The sequence below is a fragment of the Cricetulus griseus genome, chromosome 2 (assembly GCF_003668045.3).
Source record: "Cricetulus griseus strain 17A/GY chromosome 2, alternate assembly CriGri-PICRH-1.0, whole genome shotgun sequence".
Classification (NCBI taxonomy): domain Eukaryota; kingdom Metazoa; phylum Chordata; class Mammalia; order Rodentia; family Cricetidae; genus Cricetulus; species Cricetulus griseus.
Window position 1 is genome coordinate 37,877,996 of NC_048595.1, and position 27,687 is coordinate 37,905,682.

The 27,687-nt window shown below is 36.9% G+C and overlaps 1 protein-coding gene across 1 annotated transcript; it reads right to left on the reverse strand.

Annotated features, from left to right (window-relative positions):
* Positions 1 to 778: 778 nt before the first annotated feature.
* LOC100756990 (putative selection and upkeep of intraepithelial T-cells protein 1 homolog) lies at positions 779 to 25,940 on the reverse strand (the record flags this gene model as incomplete). Its single annotated transcript, XM_035438663.1, has 7 exons — positions 779 to 937; positions 3,985 to 4,037; positions 5,053 to 5,175; positions 14,160 to 14,267; positions 18,543 to 18,824; positions 19,227 to 19,574; positions 25,889 to 25,940. Coding segments are annotated over 7 exons (1,125 nt in total), but the record flags the coding sequence as incomplete, so codon positions are not given.
* Between the last annotated feature and the right edge of the window lie 1,747 nt (positions 25,941 to 27,687).

A 27,687-nucleotide genomic window follows, 5' to 3' on the forward strand; every position in this document is an offset into this window, starting at 1 on the left:
CCCCCTCTTCTGTGTGCATTTGCTATTCTCCTTTCCTGAACTGAGTGATATGGTTAATGTTCCAAGTGCTGTTTTCGGATATATACCTAACTATCTCTATTGAGTCACAAAACTCCTAGGATTAACAGTTGTAGAGTAATTCCAGGTAAGAGATTTGAGAAACATTAGCCCCTTGTTGAATCTTAGGGCAAAATATTTGAAAGGAACAGAATTTGTAGGGAAAAATTATAGCTGCTGCATGTGTGACCGACAAAGTAAAACTTAAAAAAAAAAAACTGCCCAAAGAATCACCAGTATGAGAGAGAAAAGAGCCAGCAAGCTGCATGCATTTTTCAAATTCCTACACTGCTTTGTGGACGACTGGTCCTTGTCAAGGGAGAGTCCATTTTCACAGGTGCATTGCTCTGAGGAAACCCATTGGACATATGCTGATCTGTGACTAGGCTGCATGGCTCCCAACAGAAGGGAACAGAACAGAACAGAATAGTAGAATGAACAGTAGGAGCAGCAGAAAGAGAAAAATAAAATGAAGATTTAAGCTTTGCTCTTCAGATAAAGTGTCCATGTTCATCTGTCCAATATTTTATTGACTCCATGCTTCCTCTTCAGTACCTGGCCTGAGGGCTGGTTTCCTTGACAGTGAATGATTTTAGAGAGTTTATATCATGGTCATCTGGATGCATTGTTTTGGTAAGGTGAGGGTTTTCATCTTTTGTCTAGGGAGAAAGAGAGAGGAGGGTGGAATAGAGAGCAAGAAGGAGGAGGAGAGGAGGAAGATTCAGTAGAAGACGAGGAAAAGGTGGAAGACAAAGAAGGAAGAGGAAAAGAGGAGGAGAAGGATGATGTAGGGGTCAGGCATAAATTCATAGCACATGCGAATATGCCTCCAGTGATCTATTTCATCTAGGCTCCACAGCCTGATATATGTCTCCACACTCTAAAACCACAAGGCAAGGAACAATGCTTTACTGCAGGAGCTTTTAGGAGATATTATATATCAAACTACTTGATATATAATTCAAAGTCTAATAATTGACTCAGGTAATAGGCATCTACATCTTCCACCTTTCATCATTGTGATGTGCTGGGATATTTGAATTTTATCTAGTCATTTTTGAGCTATTATACTTTTTAAATGTAGCCATTCTACTATGCTTTAGAGATGAACCAGAAATAATTTTACTTCATATCTTGAGACACTCCATTGCACTTTTTGTACATAAAGCCCCTCATGGGAATTTCCCAGTGTCTACTATTAATTAATTCTCTTCTTCTATCAGATTGGTAGTGAATTTTCAGAAATAAGTGAGAATGTATAGTATGTATCTTTTTGTCAGCTTAAAAATTATGATCAATTAACTAAGACACTTAATCCCTACAAATATTTATGATTACTAAGAGTAATTAAACACAAGTAATTAAACACAAGTGTTAATAAAATTCTTTTTATTTTCTGAAAATTACTTCCATTTCCATATTTTGGATTATTGATTTTTATCCTTGTTATCACTCTACCCACTGTTCTGATTTTATTTCCACCTTTTAGTAGGTAGGTTAGGTCACTGTTCACAGGAGCCACAAATATGCAAACTTGAATAGCCAGATATATTTTCACACTCACAATGTCAAATACTTGGTCATATTCAAAATTCTGTGATCATAGTTATTTTGTTCTGTGATAAAATAGCACATAGTTGTACTGTAGATTCTCTATCCATGGTGCTCTGTCTTTGGGATCTCTTGTGTTTAATCCTGTGTTCTTGTTTGATGGTCTGTTAAAGAAATAGAATTTACTGGTTATTGTGAATTCATCTCTTATTCAAAGCGATAGTTGAGATGGGAACACTACTGAGAATATATTAATTTCCTTTGAGATGCTGTGATATTTATAAAAGCATTAAGAAGAAAACATTACTTTACAAATTGGTTAACTTGAATTCTCCAGTTTAAAATAATGAGAGAAAAGTGTCTGATGGGAGGAATTTTGCAAGGAATAAGTCTCTTCAGAAGATAGGCTAAATTATTCTGCACAGAGCATCTTTATAACTGAAATATGGATTTTAATTGTAATAAAAGATATTTTTTGACATCTTGAGAAAATGTTGGACTATAAGTTATAACTAATAAGATAACTTATAAGTTACTCTGAAGGAAAAACAGGAGAAATAATTAAAGAATAGGTCAGACAGAGGAAAAGCACAGAGACACAAAAGGGCATCCAGAAAAAAGGAGGAAAACAGCAATAGTCCAAATCTCTAGACTCAAGTCTTTAACAGTAGTAGAAGTCAAAGCCACACCCATGGGTTAGTCATATATTCCTGGTGAATAGAAACTGCCAATCAAACTCACAAACTAAGCCAACCTTTCTTATGTCTTAAATCCAGTGGGGGCATTTAATTTGACAGTGAATCTGTGTGTCACTTTAGAATTGGAGAAGAAATCCATTTTATTTTTCTCCATGTCTTGGAGAGTTACAGACAGGCAGCATCTCAAGACAGAGGTTATTGCTTCCTCTATGTGTCTTTGTGTTTTATTTTCTATGGTCACTGGTGACTTTAACATATTTAAACATATTTAACATTGTATTTCTTTATTTATTTCAGTTTGGTCATTGTTGCTACATGATCTATTTTCTCCCCCACTAAGTGATACTAGGGACTGAGCCTTCAAGAGAAGCCTCCAGTGAGAAAAACTTGAAGTGAATGGCAAGAACTGAACAATAGATCCACAAGTCACAGCAAAGTAACAGGAAAAAGAAAGTCAACATTTCAGTGTCAATTGAATAATCATAAAATCAAAATGGACAGAGGTATTTGAAATGTAAAAAATGGTTGAAATGTTAAATGAACAATTTCAAAATCTGGTCATTAAAAATAAGAATGAACTCATGGGGGATAAAGTAGGCCATTGAGTGAACTATAGAAGACAAACTAGGCATGGGATAAAATTCACAATATGAGACATAATAGAGCACATTTGGTGATAAATAGAATGGTTTTTTCTTTGTTACATTGTGTAATCTGTTGGTCAAATTAATTATTATATTATTTTCACAGAGTTTTGGGAAAACTGAAAATGTAAATTAATAAAATATTTAAATAGCTGAATCAGCTCTGTGTTTTTTCTTCATGGGACACAGAGGAGCAGTAGCAATAAGCAGTTCCATGTAACTGGAAAGAGGGCTCACATTTGCTTCATTAAGGAACAGTAATGCTTCCTGCCTTCAACCCTGTTGTTAATACCACCAGGTTAAGAGGTAAATGACACTTGAACTAAAAATGTTTGCTACAGGCTCTGTACTACTTTTATCTATTATGAACCCATCCTTGTGACTGTAAAAAATGGCTAGGTTACTTCTCTTGGTGGCAGAAACCAAGCATAGGTAACACAAATATCAAGCAAGACGTAAACCCTGAGATGAGAGAAGTCTGGCTCCTGACCAGTATTCTAGGTGTGATCGTTTATGCCACACCAGGAAATTCCAAAGGCTTTGCCCATATGGGAGAAAGCTATCCTCCCATGCCAATCTTGATGCCCAGGCAGTGCCTTAATGTACCTGGAGTCAAAATATTCAGATCCTTAGGTAGACATGCTCCTTTGCATATAAAGTTCAGGAGCCTACTCTTGGGACCTCTTTCTTTAGTGCCTCAACTAAGACTCTTTCCAATTACTTCTGTATTTTTATAGTTGTATATATTTTTTATAGTTGGAGTTGGGGAGCCTCCAAATATAATGTTCTTCTACAAGCTGACTCAGTACATTTCGAATCCTAAGCCTTCCCTGTGACCTCTTTCTTCTTTACTTCATAAACTGACACACCCTTTGGTGATGAGATGATTTCCCCAACTTGAGCCATGTTTCATCTGATGTTTTCTCAAGTATTGTTCCATAATGAAATTGGAACAGTGTGTAGCTAGACACACTTTTCCTTGTGCCTCTTGTTAACTACTGCAATAAATGAATAAAAGCTTGATAGGTGCTCACATATGGGTTTGTCTTATAGAATGACTCGATACTTGGCATTTTCAATAGAAGATCTAGGGAAAGCCAAGAGAAAGTAAATGATGAAAGCAATGTACAATGTTGTTTTCTGAGTCTAGGTTATATACTATTTTTCTTAATCACCAGGCTAGAGAGATTGCTCAATGTTTAGGAGTACTGTTTGCTTTTCTAGAGGACCCGAGTTTGATTCCCAGCACCTGCATGACAGCTCACAGCCACCTGTAAATGCAGTCCTATAGGATATAGTACCCACTTCTAGCCCCTGTGAGCACTATATACACATGATGCATAGATATCCATGTATGCAAAGCACCTATACACATAAAGTAAAATACAATAGATTTATTTTCCAAATTAACTCACCAGGGATTTGCATGTTAGTGAGCAATATACTGCTAATAAAAGGTATATATTAGGTTAATCATACCACAGTTTCAGATAGATTTAAGGTTTGTCAGATTGTATGATATTGATACAGTACAGTAATCAAACCTTAAATTTTTCTTCCTGGGTTACTACTCTATAATGCTTTAATTTTTTTTCACATGGAATTTACATTTGCACAACAAAACAAGAACTTTTAAACTTGGGCACGTGTTAGCAGATGCTTTAACAATGTATACTTCCATTGCATAAAGATTCAGAAATATTTCTACTCTAACTCCTGTGAATATGAATAAGTTTTTCATAGAGTAGTTCAAACTTTGAAATCAAATGTGAAGAAATTATGCAAATAAGGCAAAAAAGCCAGTATTCAGATGCACTAGAAAATGTCTAGATGAAACATAGTGGGCTTTCCATGTTTACCAGAGACAGTTGTCACACTGCGAAATCAGAGCTGAGATTGTCATTGTCATTGAAAGTATAAACACTGGTGCTAATGGTGCTAATAGAGGCTCCAGGAATCCCAAGAAGGCTGCATGATAGAAGTCTTTAGATAACTCTTATTTTCTTTCTTAACCCAGCTATCAAAACAAAGAACCGAAAGTCAACTTTCTGGATGTCTGTACATCCCTCATTTGAGTTCCCCAGCTTCCCCACACCATTTACCTCTCAGTATGAAGTAAATAAAGGAAATGAGCATGATGACAAACACCATCAGCATGCTCAGGATCACAGTCATGTCATCCAACCACATACTATCCAATTCGAATTGTGCATCTGAAACAAAGACTGGGTAGAGATGCAAGAATTAGGAAGTTCAAAGCACAGAAAGGAATGCTGCATCACAGATTTCTGATAGATTCACATTTCTGGTTCTCATTGATCCAAATTTCTGGATATATGAGATTGGAGAAGTAGTCGGGGTCATAGGGATGAATCTAAAATGAATGTGTTTGGGTTAAGCCTGAAGTAAGCTGTGAGAAATCAGATGTACATTGTCCTGTTCAAAGGATCATGACACGCCATCTGACTGGCCAGAGTCTGCCCAACTCATGTATTTGTATTACACCTCTATCTCCTTTATGAAGTGATGAGATTCCATAAGATTCAGGGTCTTCTAAAGGGTGTGGTCAAATAGAGTGCTCTTAGGATGAATAAACTTTTTGAAATTGATGATATCGTACATGTTTCAAAAATAGTATGCTAATGTATAACATAAACAGCCATTAAAAGTATGTTTTCTAGGTAAAGTAGAAAACATTATCAGATCTCGAAATTGATTATTATTCTCTGTAATTTTAATACCATTGTTAACAATTGGGGTACTCATTTCAATGCTACATAATTATGCTGATTAGAAACTGCCTTCCTGAGCCAGGTGGCACACACCTTTAATCCCAGCACTCAGGAGGCAGAGGCAGGTGGAGAAAACCAAAAAAAAAAAAAAAAAAAAACCACAAAAAACAAAAAAAAACTGCCTTCCTAATTTAACTGTAGTTAATAAACCATCTAATGACATGATAGTTACTCAGAAAATAAAAAAAAATATATGCTAGAAGATCCAAAATTTACATTTTTGCTATATTCACTGAAGAGTTCAAAGTTGACTTAGAAGAGATATTTGTATGTCTATGTTCATAGTAGCATTATTTATAGCACCTAGAACATGTAGGTATCACAAGTGCCCATCAGTGGATGAATGGATAAGCAAAATGTCTATTATTAACACAGTTTTTAAAAAAACTTATGAAGGAAAGAAATTCTGCAATATGTTATATTATGAATAAACTTTGAAACTATTATACTGAATTAAGTAAACCAATTTCCCCAAACAAATATTAAAGCGACCACCTATATAAAGCACTTAGTCTAATTAAGAGTATACAGGCAGAAAATAGGATGGTAGTTTCCAGGGGCTGGAGGTAGGTATAGTCATTGTCAGGGACTCACTAAAGTTTTAGGAAGACAAAAGTTTGTTGAAAATAGATGGCAAAGATTTTTACACAGAAATGAAAATATACTAAATGTCATGGAAAGATCAGGCTAAAATTATTAAGATTGTAAATTTTATGTTATGTATCTTTAATTTTAATAAAATAGTTTTTTCTCTTCATGACTCATTGTCATGAAAATTCAACAGCTTCCATAGAGTGGAAACAATGTTGTTTGTAAAATATATGTTGACAAATGATTTGATTCTGCCCTATAAATATCAAGATTGTTTGTTCTGATCACTTCTTATCACAGAGGTTCGAACAGACATCCTTGATATTTATAGGGCAGAATCAAATCATTTGTCAACATATATTTTACAAACATTTTTTTCAAATTTTGCATTTATTTTGGTATTTATTTATTGGATGTAACATCAAAGGTACAGACAACAAAAGAAATAGGAGAAAAAATGGACTTCACTCTTTAAATTGTGCATCTAAAAGCATAATTGAGAAAATAAAAAGACAACCTATGGAATGGGTAACAAGGATTAATAGCTAATGATAAAGCATAGGATTTCTGAAACTCAACAATCAAACCAAACAATACCATGTAAATATGTGCAAATGACTTGAATAAACATTTCTTCAAAAAAGATATGTGAATGGAGAATATGCACATAAATATGCTCAACATCACTAGGAAAAATATTGTAATGGGCTACTGCCCATTTGGATGTCTGATATATAAAAAGTTTAATAACAAGTGTTGGAAGGGGCATAGCAGTCTGGAACCCTTATACACTATTGTATAGTGGGAATGCAAAATGAACACTGTGGAAAATGGAATAACAATTCATTAATCATATGTAAAAAGAGGCATCATTGTTCCTCTTCTTAGTGTACACCTTCGAGGAATTAAAGTCAGGGTCTAGAGGAAATACTTGTATTCTCATGTTCAGAGCAGCATTATGCATAATGTTAGTGTGCAACACACACTTCCGCCCCTCAGGGCTGTGTTTCATTAATAGAAATATTAAACGCTTTTATAAAATAGTAGAAAAGATAACAGATGCTTCATCTTACCTTTCTTGTGAAAAATGAAAGAACACTTCACATTCACATTATTTGTTAACTTTTTTTTCTAAATTTTTTTCTAGAAGTCAGTAATTTCTTTTAATTTTTAAATGCTGTCAACACTAAATTTATTTGTTATTATGGTTAACTGGACATACATAAATTTGACTATGCCAGCCATTTTAACTTCTTATTTGAATAGTGACCGTGTCTATATTTTTGTGTAACCGCTAGTACCATCTATTTCCAGAATTTTTTTTAATCTTATAAGCTGAAACTTTATTCCATTAAACAATTTCCCCTACTTGCAACTCCACAACTCTATTTTATGTCTGCATGGTGCAGACTACTGGAAGTAACTGATATAAAGGGAATGGTAGAATATTTGTCTTTTTGTGACTAACTAGTTTATCATGATGTCTTAAATGTTTGCCTATGTGTGAACATAGTAGACCACAGTGTAAGATAATTTTAAAATTCTCCCTCTCAACTTAATTTTATTATTTAAGGCCCTTTGTGTCTTCAATCCATCTAATCAATATAAAAAATGTCCTCTAATTTGAGAATTCTGCATTTGGGCTTTTAATGCACAGTTGTACTTAATTTATCACTTTATCTTGCTGATTAAAGGTAAAGTAGAAGACACAATTTAAATATGTTACATTTAGCTATCCCAAAATTTTCACAATTACCATTTCAATTTCCTTCTCAGAGAGAACCAAAGAGAAGAAGAATCTATTATGAGTGTTTATGTCCACCATGAAACTCAGAAAAAAGTTCCATGAAGGTGTGGATAATTTTGAGAAGCAGTCCATCTTTTGGACATCAATTGTAAGAAGAAATCTGTCACCTAAGACAGTTAAGGTCTATTAGATTATTATCTCCTCTAACCTAAAGATAAGGGTTGATCAAATTACCTTATTAAGTAAAGTGATGATCTCAAAGATAACATTATCAAACTGAAGAAAACTATTTAGGAGCAGATGCACCGCTGCTTTGTATCTTTAAACTCAATAAAACTGCAGAGGTTGTAATCCAAACATCATGATGTTCCAGGGCCCATTGTTCATGAAATTCAAACTGATATCACTCTCCATTGGCTAAACTATGACTAAGCATTTGGAAACAGAGAGATTTATAGAAAGATATCATTTTCTTTATATCACATACCTCTAGTTTTTCTATACAAACCGGAGATGAGTGATAAGAGTATAACAATAGAAAAAATGGGTATCAGCATGGCCATGGACCAATGGAGGCAGCATGTGCCGGAGCAACCTAAAGAAACAAATGTTAAAATCACTGATTATTGGTTGGTAGAAAGTTCGAATTAAGAAACAAGGGAAAGCTGTGGGTGCCTGTTTCTACAGCTAAGCACTGAACCATACTACTAGAATCCAGTTGTGGAGAGGGAGGAGGGATGAGCAAAGGGGCCAAGACTGGGCTGGAGAAACCCACAGAAACAGTGGACCTGACCTACTGAGAGCATGGAGACCCTAGTCATAAAGCTGGGGAAACAGAATTGGACCAAATCAAGCCCCCTGAATGTGGGTGCCAGCTAGGAGGCCAAGACAGTCTATGGGACCTCTAACAGTGGAGCCAGTCTTTATCCCTAGAGCACAAATGGACTTTGGGAGCCCATTCCCTGTGGAGGGATAGTATTGCAGCCCAGATACATCAAGGAGGGCCTATGCCCTCCCCCAAATGATATGACAGACTTTGAAGGTCCCCCGTGGAGGGCCTCACTATCCCTGGGGAGGATTTGGGGGGTGGGTTGGGAGGGTTAGTGGGGAACATGGGAGGATGGGAAGGAAATGGAATGGGGGAGTGGATATGTAAATATGAGTAGTAATTAAAAAATAAACTTAAAAAAGAAACAAAGGAAATGTCTACATTTTAAAGCCATCTTTTTGCATTTCAAACAGTGCTAAGGCCAAGATGTGAAGGATTAGAGAACTGTTGGTCACAGGAGCAAAAATCATAGTTGATTTTAGGGTGGAGATGGTCTTGTGTTGAGGACAAACATATTTAGAAAAGACAGATCATGGTTGTCTTTCTCTCATCCATTCATCAGTGGGGCAATTAGAGAATAGGATATAATGTTCATGGTTGTCATTGTCATTTTACGTGAGCCTGAAAGATTCTGGGAGTAGGATAACTCTAAAGACCTCTTAACTGCCTGAAACTCTATGCTCTGGATATAAGAATTTCACTGGGAGGACTTAAGATGGCTGATGTCATTCAGACATAGTCAGCCTGGCTCTCCAGGAATTAATATTGGAAAAACAGAAAAAACTGTAATCTGAAAGGGGCTGGATATCGGTGGACAATAAGGCAACAGGGAGACAACAGTAATAGAGAAGTGAAAAACCATTCTCCACTTGGCACAGGATGCTTGACACTGACAATAAAGCAGAAGTAGGAAGCCATTTCCAAAAAAAGTCTTTTGCTTATCATGGTGATTCAGTAGCTCAAGATCCTAAGTGAACCAGGTTAAGTGATATAGAACTATACACTGAAACCTATAAAAAGAACACTATGAGGTTATAAAAAAGAAACCACTGAATAGCCTGAATAGTCTTCATTCACCTGAAAACCTAGAGAGATGAATCTTTAAACAGATTCCAAGCAATATTCAGGACATTGGCAGGAGCTGCACAAAAGATGAGGCTAATGTTCACAATTGAAATCAGAATGAATTTATACAGGTGTGACCAGATCTGAAATTTCTTCTCTGAAGCACTGAACATAGTCCTAGGAAATAATCAGCAATCAAATTAACCAAAGAAAGACTCATCAATGAGAATAGGACTACACCTAATAGAGGAATTCCCAGTAGTGGGGAAAGAACAGGAACAAGACCGGATGAAAGCCAGCATCAGGTCAGTCACTTTTTAATTCCCATTTGGTTTTGCCTAATACACCAGGTCCCTTGAGCAGGACATCTCAGCCCTGTTCTGCTCTGCGAATATATATATATATATATATATATATATATATATATATATATGTATGTATGTATGTATGTATGTATGTATATATTTCTTCCTCCCTTTAAGCTCTCTGTCTTTATAATTTTTGTTTACTCTTTCTTCTCCTAAAAACACAGCATGGCATGGTTTGCATGGTCCCTGTGCCTCATGTTCTTCAAAGGTAAGATTGTTTTCCATGGTCTCCAGCATATTTTAACTTTGTCTCGTCAGTGCATTGTACACTCAGTATACAATCAATCAACAAATGGGCCTAGGAAATCAAAAGGCAAAGGAAACATTTAACCAAATGAAGAGGCAGCCTGGAGAATGGGAGAAAATCACCAGCTACTAACCTGACAGAAGATTAATATTTGGAATATATAAATAATGAAAAACCCAAACACCAAAAAAACTAACAATCTAATAAAAATGGGTTATGGAGAGATGACTCAGTTGTTAAGGATGTTTGTTACTCCTGCAGAGGACCCAGGGTTGGTTCCTAGCACCTACATGTTCACACACATAAATACACACTGTTCACACACTGTGTGTCACTCTAGTTCTAAGTGGATTTGATATCCTCTCTAACCTCCGTGACCACTAGGCATTTATATGGTGTACTCACATAAATACAGGCAAAGCAGTCATGTACATAATATAAATAAAATATCTAAAAAATTTAAAAAATAGATTATGGGATTGAATAGGCAGTTATCAAAAGAAGTATATAAACGGCTGTTAAATATTTTTAAAGTGATAAACACTCTTAGCCGCTAAGGGAATATTACAGCATTTCCTTGATGAGTACAGATGCCAAAATTCTCAATAATATCTTGGAAACTGAATTTAATAAAATACCAAAAAGATCACCATGGTCAAATTGCCTTCACTCCAGAGATGCAGGGATGATTGATTTCTCTAAATAATTAAATAGTTAAAATAACAATGAGGTCCCATCTTACCTAAATAAGAATACTTATCATTAAGAAGAGAAATGACAAAAAGACAAACATGGTATGTACTCCCTCATATATGTTTTTTAGACATAGTGCAAAGGATTACCAGCCTACAATCCACACCAACAGAGAAGCTAGTAAACAAGGTGGACCCTAAGAGAGATATACATGGTCCCCTGGAGAAGCGGAAAGGGACAAGATCTCCTGAGCTAATTGGGAGCATGACAGGAGGGGAGAGGGAGTTATGAGAAAGAGAAGGGGAAAAGAAGGGAGAGGAGGACATGAGAGAGCAGGAAGATCGAGTCAGAGGAAGAATAAAGATGAGCAAGAAAAGAGATACCACAAGAGAGGGAGATATTTTGGGTTTAAAGAGAAATCTGGCACTAGGGAGATGTTCAGAGATCTACAAGGTTGACTCCAACCAACAATCTAAGCAATAATTGAGAGGCTATCTTAAATGCCCTTCTCTGATAATGAGATTGATGACTACCTTATATGCCATCCTAGAACCTTTATCCAGGAGCTGATGGAAGCATGAGCAGACACTCACAGCTAAACACTGAGCTGAACTCCGGAATCTAGTTGCAGAGAGGAAGGAGTGATGAGCAAAGGGGTCAAGAGTGTGGGATAATCAACAGTAATGATGTCTATTAAAGACATATGGGAACATATTTTGTAAGAAAAATAAAAATATAATTTAGCCTGGTGGGGGTAGTGCATGTCTTTAATCCCAGCACCCGGGGAGGCAGAGGCAGGTGGATCTCTGTGAGTTTGAGGCCATTCTACTCTACATAGTGAGTTCTAGGACAGTCAAAGCTACACGGAGAAACTATGTCTTGATAAACCTATATATAATTTAAAAAATAGTTTGAATGCAGGTATTCTGCATCAATGATAATGCTGCTACTGTAGTCCATAGGTTATTAAATTAAAATCCTTGAGCCCATATGGGATATCTTCCTATATGTTGCTGGTTGGGGAGGCCCCAAAGTCCCTCAAAATTATACATATTATAGCCATTGCTCTTGGATCTTCATCAGGAATAAGTGTGAAGATGCCACATGTTTTCATTCCAAGACACAGAGTAAGCAAGCTGAAATTGAATTGGAATCTTCTCAAACACTGGGTAGCTTTCCTAGTGTTGGGAATTGCTTTTCAGGACATTTGAATAGGTAATTCTTTAGTAATAATATTTCTAAATATTTAAATAATTACTAAATAATTAAGTATATACAACACAGGTTATGAAACTTAGTACTTATAAGCATTTTCAAATAAGGTTTGCCAGTAGCAAAGCCTCAGTAATTGCTTTCATCTTATGACATGATAGTTCCTATCATATGATTAGCTCTGCTGCTTTAGAGCCATGTAGAAGCCAAGACAAGATGAATAAAATGTTGCCAGCTCAAGGTGCACCAGAGATGAAGACTTAATAATGGGAGGGCATTCAGATGGAAAGGTCTATTTAGAAAAGTCTATAACTACAAGTCTCTCAAGAGGGATTTGAGAATCTGAAGAAGGAAATGCATGTGTTCAAGGATGCAGTCATAAAGAGAAACAACAACAAAAAACCTAGATTTTATCTTGCAATAAACAGGAATAAATGTAGCGACTCTGTGGCTTTGTGCTGTGTAGGCTAGATGCAATTTTGGAGAATGAAAGCTGTTTTAATTCAGGTAGTAGAACTCAGGGAAGGAGATCAACTGGTAATGAGTGAGGAAGTCAAGAAATAGGAGAGTAACCAGAAGTGCTGACACCCAAATCCCTACCTAACAACTAAGCTGTACATGGGAAAATTTTCAAAGGTCTTAAATATGTACTGAAAAGATAGAGCTACACACCAATCTGTCAGTTCAAGGTTATTAAAACTAGCACACCTTTAAAACCTGAAAACTGTACATATGTGTTTTAATTTTTCTTGTGACCCTCCAAGTTCACTTTCTACAAGTATAGCACTGTTAGAAAAGAATGCATTTTTTTTCTCCTTGGAAGATAAACCACCTGATACTTCAACATCTCCCAATAGGTTCAGTTTTCCTGGTGTTCCACTGAATGAAAACTATGTAGCCATTTCTGCAATGTGCAGTTTAGAACATCACTTTCTGCCCTAAATGAGTCCACTAGAACCTTGAACAAGTCAAGAGAGAAGGATGCACAAATGTTGGATGTTACGTAGGTTTCATTTTTTCATATCTGTCACCACAGGAAAAGAAAGTTTCATTTTGAGAAATGCAGATGAAGCTAGACTTTCACAAACGAAAATGTCAGCAGCTACATCAACAAGAGAAAGTCTTTTAAGAGGTAGCAGAATGGGAAGAGGCTATGCTGTCTAACGTTGATGGACAGGAAGCCAGAGTGATTCTATTAATAGACACTTTCCTGGTGTCTGCATTTACTCCAGGGTGAATACTCATATCTGAAGATTCGGAGGTAAGGACACAAATGAGGAGGATCTTGTGGATTTTGTCTTTCTGGGCATGAGTTATTTCACTTAGTATAATATTTTTTAGTTCTATCCATTTACTTTTAAATTTCATGTTTTCAGTTTTCTTTAAAGCATGAAAAATGTAATATATGAGCAATATTAAATGGACTCAGCAAACTGTATATATATATATATGTATATATATATATATATGTTATATATGTAAAAGGAGATATTCATTTGAAAGGCAGTAGGAGGTAAAAAAGAAAGTCTTTTAAGGATAAGATATATGTATAATGTATGACCCATGATAATACCCTTGCAGGCAGGATTCTGAATGAAGTATAATTCAGTGTTAATTATCTTTTCCTATCCCACTTTGGTTACCCCATCCTGAAAAACTACTTACCTTCTAGGATATGTAGTTTAATACTTCGAAATATGATGAAGAGTGTCATCATAGCCAGAAGTACACCCACAGTAGTCTTCCAAATAAAATTCCAAGAAAACATTTCATCTGAAATAGAAAGCCACAAAATTTACTATGCAGGAAATTGAGAGTGTTTGAACTAACCCAATTAGAATTAGTACCTCCAATTCTTCTCCAATTCTGTCACCTTGGAATGGAAACTTTAGGCCAGTTTGGAGAGGCAGATACTAAGTGTGTGAAAAGTAGCATAGGTGTAAATTTCTGCCTCATAAACTCCCTGACTGTAAGAGATGAGGAAAAACAAATTTTCCTCTCCCCTGTCAAGGCTCAGACACAGGTTTCCAGGGAATATATAAAGTCAGTTCCAAATCAGTGTTTCAGTTCTGTCTAAACTCTTAGGACACATGCAATGCCCATGTTCTCACTGAATGATTGTACAACTATGGGCCCAGAGCAAATGTGCTGGTTAGTTCTTTTGTCAACTTGACACAAACTATAGGGATCTTGGAGGGAACACATAGCTTGAGGAATTGCCTTCATCATATTGACCCATGGACCTATCTCTTGGACATTTTCTTGATTAATTACGGATGCAATAGAGAGGAAATGATTGATGTGGGAAGACTCCTCCCATTGGTAGGAAGTACCAAATCTGGGCAGCTAGTCTTTGTGACGATATATTATTTAGGATTTAATAAATCTTGCCTGAGTGTTCAGGATGCAAACCAGCCACAACCTTAGAGTTCAGGCAGTGGTGATAAACACTTAATCCTAGTAGCCATACTAGTTAGCTAAAGAAGCTATGTGGTGGTGGTCATTACCTTTAATAACAGAACTAGGAGCCAGAGGGAGATGGATCTCTATTAGTTCTAGGCCACACTGAGTGACACGAAATGAAGAATTCACTTAAAGAAATGGAGAAAAAGAATAATAAAAAATTGGAAGAAATCAATAAATCCCCTAAAGAAAGCCAAGAAAACCAAGAAAAAACAAACACGAAGAAGTCAATAAAACCATTAAAGAAAGCCAAGAAAATAAAGCTGTTCTAGAGAAACAGCTCACACAAAGGTGATCTCAGCACTTAGGATAATATGCTCCTAATTCCAGCTCTATGGAGGTGGAGATAGGAGTGATATGGTTGGGTGGAGAAAGGAAGACCTACAAGGATGACAGGATCTGACAATCTAGGTGATGGTGGAGAAGATAAATGTCCTTCCCCTATAATGAGATTGGTGACTACTTTTTATGCCATCCTAGAGCCCTCATCCAGTGGCTGATGGAAGCAGAGGCAGACACCCACAGATATACACTGAACTGAACTCTGGAACTTAGTTGCAGAAAGGGAGGAATGAAAATCTAAGGGGTTGGTACCAGGCTGGTGAAACCCACAGAAACAGCTGGCCTGTACAAGAGAGAGCACATGAACCCCAGACGGCTATCTGGGAGGCCAGTACAGGACTGATCCAGACCCCTGAACATGGATGCCAATGAGGAGGCCTCTGCACTCTAGGGGGCCCCTGGTAGTGGATTAGTATTTTTCCCTGGTGTAAGAAGGGACTTTGAGAGCCCATCCCACATGAAGGGATGCACTCTCAGCCTGGACACATGGGGGAGGGCCTAGGCCTGGACCAGGATGATGTGGTGGACTTTGGGGAGCCCCCAGTGGATGGGGTTGGGAGTAGGGGATAGGAGTGGGGGGAGGGGAGGCAGAGGGAGAAGGAATTGCCATGTGAAACAATTGTTCAAATTGTTCCTAATTTGAACTAATAAAAAGAATTACAAAAAACCCTTTCAGCCTACAGAATGGGAAAATATCCTCACCAACCCCACTCTGACAGAGGACTAATATCCAAAATATATAAAGAACTCAAGAAACTAGACAACAAAAGATTAATTAATCCATTTGAAAATGGAGTACAGAGATAAAAAGAATTCTCAACAGAAGAATCACAATTAGCCAACATCCTTAATCATCATGGAAATACAAATCAAAATGACTCTCAGATACCATCTTACACCTGTCAGACTGGCTTACATAAAAAATACTGAGGACAGCTTACGTTGGAGAGGATATGGAGTCAGGGGAACACCCCTTCACTGCTGGTGGGAGTGTGAACTTGTACAGCCATTTTGGAAATCAGTATGGCAGTTTCTAAGAAAACTGGAAATTAATTTACCTCAAGGCCCAGGGATACCACTCTTAGGCATGTAATGAAGTGATGATCAATCATATCTCAAGGACATCTGTTCAACAATGTTCATGGCAGCTTTATTTGTAATAGCCAGAATCTGAAAACAACCTAGATGCTCCTCAACAAAAGAATGGATAAGGAAAATATGGTACATGAGCTAGTTTGTTGGAGCCCACTCCCAATGGTGGGATGCCATGCTTAGCTTTAATGTATGGTACAGTCACACAATTGACTACTACTCAGCTACAAAAAAATGATGAACTCATGATGGAGAAATCTACAGAGAGGGCTGAACTAAGTTTGTGAAAACTCATGAACTCTAGACCTACAACTGTGGAGACTCCAGGGGACTGAACTAGGCCTGCCATATGTGGGAGACAGTTGTGAAGCTTGGACTATCAGAGGTGTCCCTGGCAGTAGTACCATGATACAAACTTGGTACATGAGCTAGCTTGTTGGAGCCCACACCCAATGGTGGAATGCCATGCTTAGCCTTAATGCATGGGAGGGGGGCCTGGTCCTGCCCCAATCTATTTTACCAGACTATGTTAACTCCTCATGGGAGCCCTTGCCCATGAGGAGGAGTGGACTGGGGGTATGTTGAAGGGAGAGGAGTGGGGGCTGTGAGGAGCTGAAGAAGGCAGGAGGAGGGATGAGAGGGAGAACTGTGGTTGGAATGTAAAATGAAATTAAAAAATAAAAAATGGCAAAAGAAAAAAGAACATCTTATATTAGATATATCATATTACATATTGATAAATCGGATAGTATATGAAGAGATATGACTATTATAGATGTATGTGCACCATATATTGTGGTTAATTTTTTAAATGGGCATATATTCATGGCATTTAGATCAAGATTTCATAATTTGACAATTTCATAATCACATGCATTCCTCTTTTCTCACCATTCCTTTCAACAGTCTTAGTCCTTCCTCCATTCTCCCTTCTGCTTTTATTTGTGTGTGTGTATATCCACAAATAACAGCAAACGTGTAATATTTGTCCTACTGAATCTGCCTTGTTTCACTTTATGTAGTTCCTAGTTGCCCACGGTTTTCAGCAAATGATGCAATTTTATTCATTTTTATGGCTGAATAAAATTATATACCACATTTGCTTACTGATTTATGTGTCTGAAATTTGGCTCTTATGATAAATGATGAAATAAACAAATGTGTAAATACTTCTAGAGTTCTTTGTTGTATATGTAGAACTGATCCATCTCTCAAGGCACTTAATTAGAATCTTTTTAAACCTCAACCACTATTTCCATAGTGGCTGAAGCAGTTTACATTTCACCGACACTGTTAAGTATGCTTTTTTCTTCACATTAGAATTTTTGGTTGGTTGTATATGCTAGGTGTATTTACAATATCTGACCTCAAAGTATACTATAGAATCTTAGTGACAAAGCAGCTTTGTTTAATTTTTATTAATAGTTGAATAATATTCCATTGAGTAAATACATTCCATTTTCAATATCCACTAATTACTTGATAGAAATACAGATTATTTCCTTTTCCTAGTTATTATGGATAAAACAGCAATGAATATGGTAAGAAAATATCTCTTTAGTAAGATGTAGAGTCTTTAGGGTATATGCACATGAGTGGATTATAAGGTAGATATAGTTTTAGCTTTCTGAGGAATCTCTACACTTATTTCCATAGTAGATTTGCCAGTTGCACTACTACCACCAGTAATTAAGCATCCCCTTCCCCCATATCAATGCTAGCCTTTGTCGTTCTCCCTTTTTTTTAACTTTAGCCATTCTGACAGGGATGAGATCTCAAAGAAGTTTTAATTTACGTTTACCTAATAGCTAAGGCTGTTGAACATTTTAAGTGCTCTCAGCCATTTATATTCTTTATAATGAATAATGTTATTTAAACATTTTAAGAAATGAGTAACAAGTTAGCCAAACATCAAGAATATCAGACAACATTTTACACTAGGAGAAAACAGGCTCTCATGTACTAAAATCTCCAGTATTAGAAAAATGGCTTAAGAAATGAATCTAGCGAAGGGAATCAATCAGACAACAGATAAGATAATAAATAAAATGAAGGGAAAGTATTGACCTGAAACCAAATGAAAAATCACAAGTTTTGTTTCAAGCCTAAATTATTTAAAACTTATTTCAAGAGTGAATACACTAATTTTACCTGGTAGAACAATGACTGTGCTTTCCTCTTGGCTTGTTAAAGGATTCCAAAGGCAGCAAGTGATGTTCCTGAGAGAGCTGTCTCTAAGGAGAAGTGTCATCTTCATATCAAACAATTTGTCTGCATCCTGTGAATAGGATTTTGATGCAGCTGGAATGACCTCTCCTCTGCTATCTCTCCATTCCAAGTGAGGCCGTGGGAACCAACCTTTGGAGTGACACTCCACTATCACACCTTGGGTAGTAGGAGGATGAACAAGAATCTGAACACGGGAGCTCCCAGCTGGTTATAAACAAAGGGGAATCAGTAGTGTATAGTGATCAGAAAGAGAAAAAGAACACTAAAAGAAAACCATTTCTTCTCCATGTTAACTACAGTGTCTGTAGATATAAGGATAGTCAAAACTCTACAGGGCTCTAATTGACATAATAAATCAATAAAATTATCAATTATGGAGAGGACATAATACTCAATTATCAATTATTGTTCTAATAAGCAGACTTATTGTTTTAAATAAATTTGGTGATGAAGGGCCTCCTTGTTTAATTTGTTTTTTTCTTTCAGTAAAATATTTTCTATTTAATGAATCAAAACAACTGCGCTAAGACTTATAAGTGGACATTTTTCTTACATGTAAACCACTGAATTAAGTTAAAAATTAGTTTCAGAGGAATCCATGCTTACCTATGACCTTGACTTTCGTGATGTGCTCTTCATAGAATTTTCCATCTTTGAAGATGCAATGGTACTGCCCATCATCATCAGGGTTAACATCAAAGATCCTGAGGGTCACATTTCCTTCTTTAATGGCATCTTTCAGGAGCTCTGTTCTTTCCACATATTTGGGAATAATTTCTCCGAACAGGTCTTTGCCATCATTGTATAGGTAAATAGGCTGTGTATAGTGGGTCCTGAACCAGCGGATCTCCATGTGCTGAGCATTTTGTGGTGGAGACAACTGGCAACTGAGCTCAAGTACTGTACCAAATGGAGCCAAGACTGGCCCCTCTAATCCAGTCACTGTGAATCGTTCTGGGAAGAGAAACAAGAAGCCAAAATGTGATTTATTCAAGGAAGTCTTCTAAGTCACCCCTTCCTCAAAACACACAAACACATTTTTGTTATGAGCTACCCTTCCCCAGCATACCTGAAAAAAGTATCTTAAGTTTTTCACATCATCAGTGGTGGCTCATCAAACTATTCCTCTTCTGAAATGTGTATAATTTCCATTGCTGCCAAATGACTTCCTAAAATAATTGCTATCAGCTCAGTAGTTGACGCTTCTTTTATTCTATTTCCTTCTTTTTCTGAGTGATTCTAAGATTTATTATTCTGTAATTGTAATGAGGGTTAACATATGTCTGTTTTCATGCTTAAGCTTCACAGATATTAACTTTCCTTGATTTTGAAAAATTCTTATCCATTGCATGTTTAAATTTGTTTTTAAGAACCTACTACTGCCATTTTCGTAAACTAGTATAAATTCTAACTGCATTCTAAGACATAGCCTCACATCTACATATAAATATAGCTCTCTCCTATTATTAAACTTCTTTTTGTGGCAAGTACTTTACTGATTGAGTTTGAATCATCTCTGTTTCACTTTTTTGAGGGAGAAATATATATATATATATATATATATATATATATATAGAGAGAGAGAGAGAGAGAGAGAGAGAGAGAGAATGAGAACGAGAAAGAGAAACAAGAGAACAATGTAGGTAGGTAAAGTATGTATGAGTATTTGGGAGAGTTGGGGAGGAGAAATAGTATGATCAAATATATTGCAGGAAAAAAATAAAAACTTCCTTTTGAAGCATTTGGAAACTACTAAAGAAGTTCTCAGTTTGTCAAAATGCAGAGAACTACTAACTGTGGGGTGCACAGTCACAATTAATACATCTACAAAATAATACCTACACCCACGGCTTAAGGAACATCACAGAATTTGGGTGGTATGACTTCAGGAACTATAGGACCAGGATTTCAGTTGTGAGATGATGTTTTCCATATGAGAGGGTAGATGTACACATGAACCCTCAACAATTGGTCACTTAAACAGGACCTGCGTAATGGTATCATTGGTTGACATGCTAACCAAATCTTACTAGATTTCATTCACCCTTAGATGAAGAGCTACAAGCAATTAATGGTGGCAGAGAAAGTGAAGAATAAGTCTTCTCCATGAATCAGCCCCCTCATAGGTTATTCATTCCTAAGTAGTCAGTTCTAAATACCCATACATATGAGCAACACTAAATGGAATCAGTAGGGTGTGTGTGTGTGTGTGTGTGTGTGTGTGTGTGTGTGTGTGTGTGTGTCTGTGTGTGTCTGTGTGTGTGTCTCTGTGTGTGTGTGTCTCTGTGTGTGTCTGTGTGTGTGTGTGTGTGTGTCTGTGTGTGTGTCTCTGTGTGTGTCTGTGTGTCTGTGTCTGTGTGTGTGTGTGTCTGTGTGTCTGTGTGTGTGTGTGTCTGTGTCACACACACAGACACACAGACACACACACACACAGACACACACACACAGACACACACACAAACACACACACAGACACACACACACAGACACACACACACAGAGACACACACACAGACACACACACACAGACACACACAGACACACACACAGACACACACACACACAGACACACACAGAGACACACACAGAGACACACACCCAGACACACACACAAACACAGACACACACACACAGACACATACACACAGACACATACACACACACAGACACACACACAGACAGACACACAGACAGACACACACACAGACACACACACAGACACACACACAGACACACACACACACAGACACACACACACAGACACACAGACACACACACAGACACACAGACACACACACACAGACACACACACACACAGCATATCTGTGAACTTCTTGGAGAAATTTCTACTTTAACAACTCAGCTAAGTTTAAAATTTCTCTACAAGATCTTAAAATTTATTGGATATATTCAGTGAATGTTCATATAATCTCAAATTATTCCCTAAGAAGAGTTCTCAATAGGACAGGTTAGAAACACAAATACACAGAGAAATTTGGCTTGTGACAATGATGTCTTCTGGAGTGTGTGGAGAAAAGACAATTCTGTATGGCTTAAAATTTCACACATGTAAACTCACAGCAGCTGTAACTACATGCATAAGCTTAAATTCACCCAAATCCAAGGATGAATGGGGGAGGGGCTCATAAAGTCCCACCCCTAGCTGAGAAGCTATTGGCATCTGATGGCTGGTGAATTGCAGGAGGGAGAGTAAATTTTCTTCATGGAAACAGCTCCTCCAACAAATGACAGATGGGGGATGTCATTCTGTATGCTGGGAATATATGTTTCTCTTATTGGTTGATGAATAAAGCTGTTTTTGCCAATGGACAGGCAGGATGTAGCCAGGCAAGAAGTATAGAAAGGGCTACCAGAGTAGGAGAACATTGGAAGAGGAACACAGGGTGAGCTGTGAGTGAGACACAATGTAGCTGCTGAGGAAGCAGGAGGCACGGTATCACTGGTAAGTCAAGACCACATGGAGATACACAGATTAATGGAAATGGGTTAATAATTAAGAGAGAGCTAGCCAGTTAGAAGCTCGAGCCATTGGCCAAACAGTTGATAATTATTATAAGCCTCTGTGTGTTTATTTGGAACTAAATAGATGCAGGGCTGGGTGGGACAGAAACTTCCATTTACAGCTACCAATGCTCTAATGAATGTTCAGACACCTGTGTATAGGTCTTTCTTTATAGCACTAACTCTTGAATAATGACATGGAGACTTTTTTTATTTATTATGAAATCTTGGCCTTCGCTTAGGTTTGTTCCCAACTAGGTCTTTAAACTTAAATTAACCTGTTCATTTTAATCTACATTCTGCCACATGGTGTTTACCTCTCCTTAGTACTGAATGTCCAACTTCCTCCATGTCTGGCTGAAGAATTTCTTGCATCTCAGATTTTCCCCCAGAGTTCCCATCTCTGCCTGGAAGTCCTGCCTATCCTCTCCTGCCTAGCTATTGGTTATTATTATGACTGACTTGGCAACTAGCCCACTAGTACTCAGTCATGGCCTAGAAACTTTCTCTCTCTGTCTCTGTCTCTGTCTCTGTCTCTGTCTCTGTCTCTGTCTCTCTCTCTCTCTCTCTCTCCCCTCTCTCTCACCAAATTAACCACAGTCTCACCATAGTATTGAGCCTTCATACTTCATATGCTTAGATACAACAGAAAAGACTTGAAAAATAGGTCCATGCAAAAGCCTGCACCCAAATGTTTATAGCATCACTACTCATAATTATTCACAATTGGATGCAACTAAATTTTCTTCAACAGGTGACTGAATAAGCTAAATGTCCTATGTTTATACAATGGAATATTGGTAGAATATTGTCTATTAGTAAAGCTTGTATGGTTTCTAGTGTATGGCCTTCTAGATAAAGCAAAGGTGTAGTGTATGAATGATGGTTTATGGGGTTCTTAAGAGGAGAGAAACTAAGGAGTAGGTGGATCATATGACATTTCAAGAGTGGTAAAATTCCATATGACATCAGGTGGATCCATGAGAATCTGAGTTTAAGAATTTCAGGGTCCGATAGCTGGAACAAGCTAAAACCACCAGGTGGCAGTAGCACACAACAGCTGTCTATTTGAGCAACCGTTTCAGGATTGCAGAGTAGGAAGCCACATAGGAAGACTGTGCAGAGGCACAGAAGACCATCAACCAGAACAGAATGATGGACAAGGAACCCCCAAGATTGGCAGCCACTCTTATATATGTAAGTGGAACCACTCCATAGCAATTAGGGAGTGTCAGGGCCATAGACTTGCAAAAGGGCATCAGCAGTTCAGTTTAAAAATCACTGTTATAGCTTCATTTTTGTATTTTTTATTGGTATATATCTATTGTATGTAGGTGGTTGTATCTTATGGTCATTTTTCTACAAGTGCATAATGTACTTTCACTAATTCCCATGCCCCCATAAGCCATTAATACTTTTCTTTCTCTTCTCCTCCTTTTGTTTTTCTTCATGACATGCAATGTTTGTCTTTCTTTGTCTGAATTAACTTGCTTAAAATGCATTAATCTGCATTAATGTATTGAATCTATTTTCTTTCAAATGAAATTTTGTTCTACTACATGGTTGAATATTATTGTCACGTATTTCTCTGTTGATGGACACAAAGGTTAACTCTATAGCTACTGTGGATTGTGGTGCAATAAATATGGATGTACAAAGAACTGTGTGGTATATTGGCTTAGAATTTCTCAAGTAAATATCCAAGGGTGGTATGGCTGCATAATATGGTTGATGAACTTTATTTTTTTTGTTGTTTTGGTTTCCCAATTTGGATCCTACATATTGATATCAGTAGTGTCTAAACTAATTTAGAATGTGACCGGTACTGTATAACACAACCCTTTCAATGTTTTTGCCAGCATTCATTTGTTTTCTTAACAATTGGCATTCTAACCATGGTAGATAAAATTATAATGTGATGTAATTTTCTTTTCTCTGATAATCATGTTGAACTTTTTCATATGTTTATTGGTTATTTTTACTTCATTTTAAGAAGTCTCTAATTAGACTGTTTAGTGATTGGATTGTTGGGTTTCTTGGTATTTACTTTTGTGAGGTCTTTAGATATTCTATATATTAATCCTTTGTCAGATGTAGAGTTAACAAATATTTTTCTCTTATACTGTAGGACATTCATTCAATTAACTGTTTTATTTCCTGTACAGAGAGAGTTAATTTCATGCAATCCCATTTGTCTGTTTTTTTTGGCATTATTTTCTCAATGTTTGGAGTGGAGCTCTATTCAGAAAGTTCTTGCCTATGTTTGTATTTCAAAGTGTTTTCTCATATTTTTCCCCCTTTCAGAGCTTTAGATCTTAAATCAAAATATTTTCCATATTTGGAACTTGTTTTATACACAATCAGAGATGGGCTATAGTTTTAGCATTCTACATGTGTATATTGTTTTTCTCAGCAACATTCACTTAAAAAGCTGTTTTTTCCAACTTTGTAAAAAGTTACTTGTCTTTAGTTGTGAGAATTTATCTCTATATTCTATTGTGTTGATCCACATGCTGGATTTTGCATTGTATCCACAGCCATGAAGCAGAGAGGAGTGAGTGTTTGTGCTCAGCTCACTTTCTCCTTTTTGTACAGTCCAAGCTCCCATGCTGGGGAATTAATCCACTCACAGTAAAACCATCTTCCCACCTCACTTCACCTACTTACTATAATACCCTCTTATGTGTGTTTGCAGAGACTTGTCTCCCAGGTAATTCTGGATATCATCAAATTGGCAACAGAGACTGTAACATTTTCTTTCTTTACAAACTCAATATTGGTAAGGTTCATGAAAGGAAGTAAGAGATTCATACCTGCCCTCAGTGTTTCTATATGAAGGACATACATGACAACAACACTGAATCTGTAAACCAAGTAGTTTTTCATCACTCATCACACCTGCAAAAAGAAATCATATTCATAATCAGTTAAAATGTGAGTAAGAAGTTGCAGAAATCAGGAAAGTCCACATTTGTCTAAAGCAGCTGTCTTCCAGTTGCAGTTGCCATCATCTTTTAATCCCAGGCAAACAGCAAATGCATTTGAGAGGAAGCAGTTACTTTGTGTTATTTAGCATTCTGAAATTTTATTAGCAAATCTGAATTTTATGCTAAGAATGATCTTTGACTATATCTTTGCAGAAATTTATTTATTTTTACAGGAGTGTCTTCTCCAAGGCTTTATTTGATATCATTCTGTTTTATGTGAATTAAATCAGACTGCTTTCTTCTCCAGAGTTGATGGAAATACAGAATAGTTCCAGAATTCCAAAGCCTCCATTAATGAAATTATTTGATATATTTATTAATAGATACACAGAGAAAAAATTAAAGACAGATTTATCTTCATGGTATGGTAGAAACTAAATAACCATTTTATGAAGAGGAAATAACTTTTTTCTATGATATTTTAAGAACTCCACTGAATTTTCTATTGATTGAGACATTGTCTTAGTTAAGGTTTCTATTGCTGTGAAGAGACACCACGGCCACAGAAACTTTTATAAAGTAAGATATTTAATTAGGAATCGGGGACACCCGACTCCAGAGGTCTGCTCACGGGATCTGAACTCAGCCAATGGGCTCCAGCACACCCAGACTGCAAAGGCCCCTGGTAACAGTCCTGCCTCCATCCACCGGCCCAGGAATAGAGGACAGATATCAGAGTATTGGAACTGTTTGCATCTACCAGAAGGGAACCTTGGTCCCATACCTACCAGGAGAGGAAGAGACTCCTGCTACACCAACCAGAAGAAAGGATGGGAAGAAGACAATATAAAAGCACATTCCAAAACAGAAAAACCAATATGATACCACCTGAGACTAGGGACCATACACCAGCAAGACCAGAACATCACAATGCAGATGAAGCAGAAGAGAATGACCTTAAAAACATCTTCATGAAAATGATAGAGGACCTCAAAGAAGATATCAGAAAAACCTTTAAAGAAATGGAAGGAAAAAAAAAACAAAAATTACAAGATATCAACAAATCTTTCAAGGAAACACTTCACCAAAAACCGAAATAGAGACAGTAAAGAAAGCACAATCTGAAGGAATGCTGGAAATAGGAAAGCTGGATAAACGATCAGGAACTACAGATGCAAGCATAAGCAACAGAATACAAGAGATGGAAGAGAGAATCTCATGAGTTGAAGATACACTAGGAGAAATAGATTCATCAACCAAAGAAAATCTTAAGTCCAACAAATACCTAACACAAAATATCCAGAAAATGTGGGGTATCGTGAAAAAACAAACCTAAGAATAATAGGTATAGAAGAAGATGAGGAAGTCCAGGTCAAAAATGTAGAAAGCATATTCAACAAAATCATAGAATAAAACTTTGCCAACCTAAAGAAAGACATGCGAATGAAAGCACAAGAAGCCTACAGAACACCAAATAGACTGGACCAAAAAAGGGTCTCCTTGCCACATAACAGTCAAAACAACAAACATACAGAATAAAGAGAAAATATTAAGAGAGGCAAAGGAAAAAGGTCAAGTAACATATAAAGGCAAACCAATCAGAATTACACCTGACTTTTCCATGGAAACTCTGAAAGCCAGAAGGTCCTGGATAGATATTCTACCTACATTAAGAGACCACGGATGCCAGCAAAGATTTCAATAAATATAGATGGAGTAAACAAGATATTCCATGACAAAACTAGATTCAAACAATACTTATCCACCAATCCAGCCCTACAGAGAGTTCTGGAAGGAAAACTGCAACCCAAGGAAGTTAACTACAACCAGAAAAATTTAGGCAATAGATAATCCCACTTTACTAACAGCCAAAAGAAAAAAGGGATGGAAACCCACACATAATTTCACCACCACCACCAAAATAAACAAGAATGAACAATCAATGGTCATTAGTATCCCTCAATATCAATGGCCTTAACTCTCCCATAAAAAGACACAGGTTAGCAGAATGGATAAGAAGACAGAATCCATCCTTCTGCTGCATACAAGAAACTCACCTCAACTTCAAAGACAGACGTTACCTAAGAATTAAAGGTTGGGAAAAGATTTTCCAATCAAATGGACCCAAGAAACAAGCAGGGTAGCAATCCTAATATCCAACAAATTGGACATCAATCAAAAGAGATGAAGGAGGTCACTTCCTATTCATCACAGGAGAAATCCATTAGGATGAGTCTCAATTCTGAACATTTATGCCCCAAATACAAAGGCATCGATGTTTGTTAAAGAAACATTACTAAAATTCAAATCACACATAAAACCGCACACACTTATAGTGGGAGACTTCAACACCCCACACTCACCACTGGACAGGAACACCAGATAGAAACTTAACAAAGAAACAAAGGAACTAATAGAAGTTATGGCACAATTGGGCTTAACAGACATCTATAGAACATTCTATCCTAATAAAAACAATATACCTTCTTCTCAGCGCCACATGGAACCCTCTCTAAAATTGACCACATACTGGCAACATAGAAAATCTCAACAGGTAAAAAAAATTAAAATAGCCCCCTGTATCTTATCAGACCACCATGCTATAAAGTTAGAATTCA